The following is a 9,534-nucleotide window of genomic DNA, read 5'->3' on the forward strand; positions in this document are numbered from 1 at the left end:
TGCTAGGGTAGTATATAGACAGCCTAGGGTAGTTTATGGATAGGCCAGGGTAGCATAGGGACAGACTAGGGTAGTATATAGACAGGTTAGAGTAGTATAGGAACAGGCTAGGGTAGTTCATGGACAGGCTAGGGTAGTATATGGACAGGCTAAGGTAATATATAGGCAGGCTAGTATAGGAACAGGCTAGGGTAGTATATTATCAGGCTAGGGTAGTATACAGACAGGCTAGGGAAGTATAGGAACAGGCTCAGGGAGTATATTATCAGGCTAGGGTAGTAAACAGACAGGCTAGGGTAGTATAGGAACAGGCTAGGGTAGTATACAGACAGGCTAGGGTAGTATAGGAACAGGCTAGGGTAGTATAGGGACAGGCTAGGGTAGTATACAGACAGGATACCGTAGTATATAGACAGGCTAGGTTAGTATAGGGACAGGCTAAGGCAGTATATGGACAGGCTAAGGCAGTATACAGACTGGCTAGTGTAGTATATAGACAGGCTAGGGTAGTATTTAGACAGGCTAGGGTAGTATATGGACAGGCTAGGGTAGTATATGGACAGGCTAGGGTGATTTATGGACAGGCTAGGGTAGTATATAGACAGGCTAGGGTAGTATATAGACAGGCTAGGGTAGTATATAGACAGGCTAGGGTAGTATATGGACAGGCTAGGGTAGTATATAGACAGGCTAGGGTAGTATATAGACAGGCTAGGGTCATTTATGGACAGGCTGGGGCAGTATAGGGGCGGGCTAGAGTAGTATGGGGCAGGCAGTTGTCATCGTGAGACACAAAATTGCTGAAAAAAGTCCTGGTGGTCAATTTTCTGGGTAAATATAAGGGAAGGAGAGGCGGCCGCGGTTCACCCATGGTCCCAGTGATAGGAGAAGAGAGCCGAGCTCATCGCTCAGCTGCTTCTACTTCTAGCAACATCCTGTTGATCTTCATTGCAACAAGTGATAGAAAAGCATTCTGGAGTCGGGGTCCGAGCTTCCCTGAGGTGGGGGTGGGGGGGTTGGGGGTCTCCTCTTACCAGGTGGGGGTCGGTTGCTGGGATGATGTAAGCGCTGATGTTGAGGTTTCTCATCTCTTGACGGAGTCTGGTGAGCCCTTCAGTGGAATTTTTCACAGTGGGCGGAATGTACTGCCACGAAAAAACAACACATTCAGTTACTGTGAGCTAAAGATGTGATAAAATATATCAATCTAGAAAATAAATGAATCCACACAATAAATAAATACATAAAATAAAAAAATAAAAAATAATAGTGGGATCTTAGCTCCGGGTCAGACTGTAATGAATTGGGATTGGTACACAAATGGTGATTGAATCCAATTAAAATGTTGCAATCTGGCCCCGTGATTTCTAGTTACACCCCTATAATATCTACCCCGACTCCACCTATAAACAAAATACTACGTTGGATAACTTTTAGTGGTGTGTATATATATATATATATATATATATATATATATATATATAAAGAAAAAAAGTTGATCTATTAGAGCTGCATATAAATATAAATATCATGTTGTTTTAAAAAAAAAATGTTTAAATGGGGAAATCCCACATTATGGCCACTAGATGGCACTGAGTATCACAGGAAATACATATGTTTCTCAACTCCATCTAGTGGCCATATTGAGAAATTTTTCCAATTCACACAGTTTTTTTGAATGGATAACATTCGATCTGCAGAGAATATTATCTGAGAACGTTTGATTTTTCCCTATTCGCATAGAAAGAATTTACACGCAGTTTGAATGGATGAACAGCTATGCTAATGTTTTTGAAAACCCCCCTAGCTTGAACTCCGGGAAAGGCATATTATGTCTAAATCTATTCATCGAGTGTCTTCTTCCTGAATCTCAGTGAGCTTTGTGTATTTCTTCCAGATTTATGCAGTAATCCAGTGTGAGACTTCCTGTAATAAAGACGGCCCACTGCTGATCTCTCTCCTTGTGCAGGGGGGGGCTGATCTTTTCTCCGCGCCGTCTGTAGTTTTCTGCAGGCAGCCTGCAGTGGGTGGAGCCTGCTGTGCCCCTCCCACAGCTCTGTTCTCTCTCCTTGTGCAGGGTGGCTGGTCTTGTCTCCACCCCCTCCTATAGTATTCTGCAGGCAGTCTATAATGGGCGGAGCCTGCTAGAGCCCTCCCACAGCTCTGCTTTCTCTCCCTGTGCAGGGTGACTGGTCTTGTCTCCGACCCCCTCCTGTAATTTTCTGCAGGCAGTCTTTAATGGGCGGAGCCTGCTAGATTCCTCCCACAGCTCTGTTCTCTCTCCTTGTGCAGGGCAACTGGTCTGGTCTCCGCCCCCCTCCTGTCGTTTTCTGTAGGCAGTCTATAATGGGTGGAGCCTGCTGGGCCCCTCCTACAGCTCTGTCCTTTCTCCCTGTGCAGGGTGACTGGTCTTTCTCCACCTCCCTTGTAGTATTCTGTAGGCAGTCTTTAATGGGTGGAGCCTGCTAGATCCCTCCCACAGCTCTGTCCTCTCTCTCCTTGTGCAGGATGACTGGTCTTGTCTCCTCCCCCTCTTGTAGTTTTCTGCATATAATGGGTGCATTGAAAAAATAAATGCATAGAATGCATTAAGGTGAAAAAGCTTGGGGGTTTACGAACCCCTGTAAGGTGCCTTGCTTTCATTGCGTATTTCCCCCATAGTGTGCCTCCTAGGTATGCGTCTCCATTGTCAATTGAGTCACCTATTGTTTCTGTCTGTCTGCTAATCCTCTTGGAGATGTGATTAGTAATGTGTCCACCTGTCAGGGTTGGACTGCAGTCTTTAACGGGCGGAGCCTGCTAGATGCCTCCCACAGCTCTGCCCTCTCTCCCTGTGCAAGGTGACTGGTCTTGTCTCCACCCACTTCAGGGTGATTGGTCTTGTCTCCACCCCCTCCTGTAGTTTTCTGCAGGCAGTCTATAATGGGTGGAGCCTGCTAGATCCCTCCCACTGCTCTGCTCTCTCTCTCCTTGTGCAGGGTGACTGGTCTTGTCTCCGACCCCCTGTAGTTTTCTGCAGTCTTTAATGGGAGGAGTCTGCTAGATCCCTCTCACCCCTCTGCTCTCTCTCCTTGTGCAGGGTGACTGGTCTTGTCTCCACCCCCTTTAGGGTGACTGGTCTTGTCTCCGCCCCACCTCCTGTAGTTTTCTGCAGGCAGTCTATAATGGGTGGAGCCTGCTAGATCCCTCCCACTGCTCTGCTCTCTCTCCTTGTACAGGGTGACTGGTCTTGTCTCCTCCCCCTTTTGTAGTTTTCTGCAGGAAGTCTATAATGGGTGGAGCCTTCTGGGCCCCTCCCACAGCTCTGCTCTCTCTCTACTTTTGCAGGGTGACTGCTCTTGTCTCCACCCCCTTCTGTAGTTTTCTGCAGGCAGTCTATAATGGGTGGAGCCTGCTAGATCCCTCCCACAGCTCTGCTCTCTGCACAGGCTATGTACAGCACAGCTGGTGATTTTTTTTTACAAGATAATATCTTAATTTGCAAAGGCATTTGGTGCACAAAAGTGTATATCTTCTGTGGCTATTGAGGAATAATTTTTTAACTGAAGTTTTTGTGGCGGGGTGATGCTGTACACCCCTCCCCCGTCTCATTAACAAAGATCCTACAAACATGATTTTTGTTTTTTTCTGTGTCTTACCGGAGGAGTGATGGAGCAGTTCCTGATGGTCGTGTCTCGGGGCTCTTTGGAAAATACAGCAGCATATCCTGTGTGCAAGCGGATAGTTAATAGAAGAAAAAAAAATTTAATTCGGAATAATTTCCTTTTTTCCCCCCGGAAATTCCGATGTATCCGAATTTCCAAATTAGAAAAGTACTGAATTCAAACGAATCCAAAATAACAAGAAAAAAAAATTCGGACAAAATTTGAATTCAAATTATTTTTCTAATACTTTTCTAATTGTTTTCGAATTCGAATAGTTTTCCAATTTTCAAAGAAAATAAAATAAAATAGAAAATAAAGGAATAGAATAGAAAAAATGGTTTATATTCTATTCCTTTTTTTTCTATTCTATTTTTTTTCTCTTTGGAAATTGAAAAACAATTTGAAAAGTTTTCGAAAAAAGAATGAAAAAAACGAATTCCAAAAACGAATGAAATGAATTTAACTAAACAAATTTATGCAAATAACAAATTGAAACAAAACTATTTTATTTGTTCTGCAGATGTCTGTTTGGCACCGTGTTACTTTAAACAAGCAACTGTGCGGTCATCCAACGCTGTACCCAAACTAAATTTATATCCTTTTTTCCTTCACAAAATAGAGCTTTCTTTCAGTCACATTTGATCACCGCTGGATATTTTTTCTTTTTTTGCAATATAAATGAAAAAAAAAATACAGAAAATTTGGGAATTTTTTTTTTTTTTTTTTTGCTTTCTGCTATAAAATATGTCCAATAAAATTTTTTAAAAGAGCAAATTTCTTCATAAATTTTGCCCAAAATGTCTATTGCTACATGTCTTTGATAAATAAAAATTCTAATAAGTGTATATTAGATATGTGCAGAATGAAAAAATGTATTTAGTTTTGATTAATTATTTACATACATTTTTTTTTTTTAGTTAAATTTGTTTCCTCCATTTAATTTGTTTTCGGAATTCGCTTTGTTTATTCGTTTTCCACTTGATTCAATTTTTTTTAGAATTTGGTTTGATTCAAAAAGTTTTCTAATCCATTTCAAATAGTTTTTGAATTCGACTTTCCAAAGAGAATAAAATAGAATAGAAAATGAATTCAAAAAGTTTTCTAATCCATTTCAAATAGTTTTTGAATTCCCAATTTCCAAAGAGAATGAAATAGAATATAAAATTAAGGAATAAAATAGAATAGAAAACAAAGGAATAGAATATACTTTCTATTATTCTATTTTATGCCTTAATTTTCTATTCTATTTTATTCTCTTTGGAAATTCGAATTCAAAAACTATTTGAAATGGATTAGAAAACTTTTTGAATTCATTTTCTATTCTATTTTATTCCCTTTGAAAATCAAATTCGAAAACTATTTTAAATGGATTATAAAACTTTTCGAATCGATTCGAATTCGAAAAATTTGAATTGGGTGGAAAAGGAACAAAGTGAATTGCAAAAACTAATTAAATGAAGGAAACAAGGTTAACTAAAAAAAAAATTATGTAAATGATTAATTGAAACTAAACACATTTTATACACTTATTAGAATTTTTATTTATCAAAGACGTAGCAGAATACATTTTTGCCAAAATTTATGAAGAAATTTGCTCTTTTTAAATTGTTTATTGGATATGTTTTATAGCAGAAAGTAAAAGAAAAATTTGAAAACTTTTCAAATTCGAATTCGAAAACTTTTCAAATTCAAATAGTTTTCCAGTTTCCAAAGAGAATTTATATTTTTTGATTTTCTTCTCTTTGGAAACTGGAAAACTATTTGATTTTGAAAAGTTTTCGAATTCGAATTTGAAAAGTTTTCGAATTCGAATTTGAAAAGTAGTTTGCGAATTTCCAAAGAGGATAAAATAGAATAGAAAAAAAGGAATAGAATAGAATTTATGTTTTTCTATTTTCTTCTCTTTAGAAATTGGAAAACTATTTGAATTTGAAAAGTTTTCGAATTGGAAAAGTTTTCGAATTCGAATTTGAAAAGTTTTGTAACTCGAATTTGAAACGTTTTTTAATTCGAATTTGAAAAGTTTTCAAATTTGAATTTGAAAACGATTTGAATTTTGTCCGAATTTTTTTTTCTGTTATTTCAGATTCGTTTTAAATTCCGTACTATTCTAGTTCGGAAATTTCCTAAAAAGTTTTCTAATTCGAATTTGAAAAGTTTTCGAATTTGAAAACGATTCGAAAACTATTTGGATTTCGCCCAAATTTTTTTTCTCCTTATTTTGGATTAATTTTAAATTCGGTACTATTCTAGTTTGGGAGTTTCGGATACGTCCGAATTTCCGAAAAATTTAAAAATCGTTCAAATGTTAATTTAGAACTAAATGAACCACCCATGTCTTTTGTATGATTGGTGTTTTAAGGAAGTTATAACGCCTATAAACTATGGCATATATACTGGATTTTTTTATTTATTTATACTACTAATGATGGCGATCAGCAACTTATAATGGGACTACGATATCGCGGAAGACAATCTGACACTTACTGACACTTGGTGGGGGGGAGGGGGACTGACTAACTGGCACTGACATCACCAGTGACAGTAATCAGGGATAATACTATAAACTGTCACTGTACTAATGACACTGGCTGGGAAGGGGTTAAAATCTAGGGGTCGATCAGAGAGTTAAATGTGTGCCTAACAATGTATATAATGTGTTCTGCTTTTACGACTAGATCTCTGAGTTTCTTAGCCCTGCTTTGCAGGGATGAGAAACTGACAGATCGCTCCCTTCGCACAGAGCTCTGTGTTGCTTACCATCACAAAGGCTCTGGGCTGTGATTGGACACAGTTGATCAGCAGGTCCCACCCATAAATCATAGGACTTGCTGACATGCTCCTGCTGTGTACACTTCCAGTGGGAGCTGGACAGAGGGCGGACATGCGCTCGCCCCAAAATCAAAGATGGGCAGCGTCATACCAGTACCTCGTTTTGCCTTACAGCGGCCGTTCTCCCGCTGAACTTTTCAGGTGGGCAGTCGCTATATGTCATTTGGCCACTAGGTGGCTCTAAGCACACTTACCGCCATCTAGTGGCCAAATGAGGTATTTTCCATTTATAGATCAATCTAAAAATTTTGACTATCACAGGAAATAGCCTAATAATATTCTTTTTTTTTTTTTTTTTTTTTTGGGGGTTATTCACACAGAACGAACGTAAGTGCACTTTCACTGGGCGACTTGCTATGCATTTTTTTTATTTATTTTTTTATAAATGCACCTCAAAAATCAATCACTATGATTACATGAAAGTGGAAAAAAACTCGCAGTAGAATACACGATAGCCAGGTTACAAGAATTTTCTGAATTTTTCTACAAAGATTAAATATTTGTTGGGTTTAACAGGAAACCTCCTCATTTATGTATCACTAAGTTCCAAACTACCCCCCCCCCCCACCCCCCTTCCCATTCACAGTTCATTCTCCTCATATTTTATAGGAAAGTTGTAGAACTCACCATTCTGAATGAGGGAGAAGATTCCCAGAATCCAGAGGAGTCCCGACATGTCACCCGGCAATCCTTCCCTGCGCTCAGAGCGATCAATCCTTCTATCCTCCTCAGATTATTTACTATCTGATCGAACACCGCCCAACTGAATGACAGCGAGGGACCTGCCTCCATCGTACGGCTTCTTAAGGACAATCCCCCGTTCTCCCTTCCTGGAGTCAGCAACAGGGAGTTCCCGGTTAATAATAGATTGCTAAGTGCAAACTACAGGCAAGCAAGTAATAAACATGGAGCAAATAAAGCTACAAAAAATAAAAATAAAACGGTAATAATAATTTATTCGAATGGATAAAGTAAAGGAAAAATAAATGAGCTAATAATGTAAAAAAAATAAAAAATAAGAAGACAATAATGATAATATAAATAATAATAATAATAACAAAGATTAATACAAATAAAGTTAGAGCTGATAAGTAATTTTTTTTAAATAATTATACTACTACTACTAATAACAATAAAAGAATTTATCAAATTGGATCATGCTCTGCTGGGGTTTTTTGCCTTCCTCTGGATCAACTGTGGGTATATGGGATTGGATGATATTATTTATTTATTTATTTATTTATTTATTTTTGTGGTTGAACTGGATGGACTTGTGTCTTTTTTCAACCTAACTAACTATGTAACTAATAAAGTAAATTAATAAATAAATAATAGAAGTAAAAAAGTAAAATAATAATAATAATATTAGAACTAATAAAGTAAAAATAATATATGATAATATTAATAGAACTAATAAAAGTAAAACACATGATAATAATCATACAGCTAATAAAGCAAAATAAATAATAATAATAATAATAAATAATAATAGAACTAATAAAGAAAAAAGTTATATATATATATATATATATATATATATATATATATATATATAGAGAGAGAGAGAGAGAGAGAGAGAGAGAGAGAGAGAGAGAGAGAGCTACATACAATAAAATGGAGCAAATGAAGCAAAAAAATCAAAAAATTACAATAATATTAATAGAATGAATAAAGTAAAAGTAAAGTAAAGTAAAAATTGAGCAGCTAATAATGTAAAAAATAAAACAATAAGAAGACAATAATGATAATAGAAATAATAATAATAAAAAAAGTAATACAAATGATTATAAAACGAATAAGTAAAAAAAGTTTAATAATTATACTACTGCTACTAATAGAAATTATAAAGTAAAATAATAATAATAATAATATTAGCGCTAATAAAGTAGAAAGAATATATAATATAATTAATAGAACCAATAAAAGTCAAACAGATGCTAATAATCATAGAGCTAATAAAGCAAAATAATTAATAATAATAAAAAATAATAGAACGAATAAAGAAAATAAAAAAAATTAAAAAAATAACACACACACACACATATATATATATATATATATATATATATATATATATATATATATAGTATATATGATATAATATTATTAATAATAATAATAATAGAATCAATTACGTTAATACAATTCTAATAATAATATTAATAATAATATAACTAATATAAAGGCAAAAATGATGATAATTATAGTAGAACAATTGTAGAATAGTAAAATAATAATAATAATAATAATAATAATAATAATAAGGTTGTTGTTACCATTATAATTACTATTAATATCATTATTTTTATTGTTATCAGTATTAGGCTCGGTTCACATTGCCACGAACTGAAAGTCGCGTTACTTACTGTGCAACTTTACCAGACGACTTCCTGGCGACTTGAAGGGACTTTGAAGAGACTTTCAGGAAAAGCCTGGGTAATCTTCCTGAATTGTAGGATCCAAATATCATCAATATAGATGAGGAGCCAACTTGGAGACGACTTCCATTAGGGCCCATGCACACTGCAGCTCAAAAATAAAAGCGTATGAGCTTTTATTTCAGCTTGAAGAAGCTTGTACATTTTTGAGCTCTTTTGCAAAGTTTTTATTGAGCTTCTTTGAGCTTTTTTTTGCAAAACTCTCCCCCGCGGCTCAATTTCCCTAATTTTATTTTTCGTATGTGTGTTTTCAAGCTTATTTGAGGTCTTTTTCCTGCTCTTTTGCAAGTTTTTGGGCACCTATGCCCCGTACCCACGAACGGAAATTCCCCCAGCAAAAGTCCGATGAGAGCTTTTGGTCTGAAATTCCGACCGTGTGTATGCTCCATCAGACGGAATTTTCGGCCTGCAAAAGATTGAGAGCGGGTTCTCTATTTTTCCGACAGAAAAAGTTCCTATCGGAAATTCCGATCGTCTGTAGCAATTCCGACGCGCAAAATTCCTACGCATGCTCGGAAACAATTTGACGCGTGCTCAGAGGCATTGAACTTCATTTTCTCGGCTCGTCGTAGTGTTGGACGTCACCCGCGTTCTTGACGGTCGAAAGACCAGAGAACTTT

General features: G+C 36.3%; 1 protein-coding gene across 1 annotated transcript in view; it reads right to left on the reverse strand.

The window, feature by feature from the left end:
- Positions 1–7,259, reverse strand: part of XPNPEP2 (X-prolyl aminopeptidase 2) — a 111,950-nt gene extending 104,691 nt beyond the window's left edge. The window contains exons 1-3 of the mRNA XM_077485375.1: positions 7,104–7,259; positions 3,639–3,706; positions 1,035–1,145 (exon numbers count right to left, since the gene is read on the reverse strand). Of these exons, the coding sequence (XP_077341501.1) occupies positions 1,035–1,145; positions 3,639–3,706; positions 7,104–7,152 (228 nt within the window). The 5' untranslated portion in view covers positions 7,153–7,259. The remainder of the gene's footprint in view (positions 1–1,034; positions 1,146–3,638; positions 3,707–7,103) is intronic.
- Between the last annotated feature and the right edge of the window lie 2,275 nt (positions 7,260–9,534).

This window comes from Lithobates pipiens, unplaced genomic scaffold (genome assembly GCF_037356315.1).
Source record: "Lithobates pipiens isolate NorthernLeopardFrog02 unplaced genomic scaffold, aLitPip1_a1.2 Scaffold_1, whole genome shotgun sequence".
Lineage (NCBI taxonomy): Eukaryota > Metazoa > Chordata > Amphibia > Anura > Ranidae > Lithobates > Lithobates pipiens.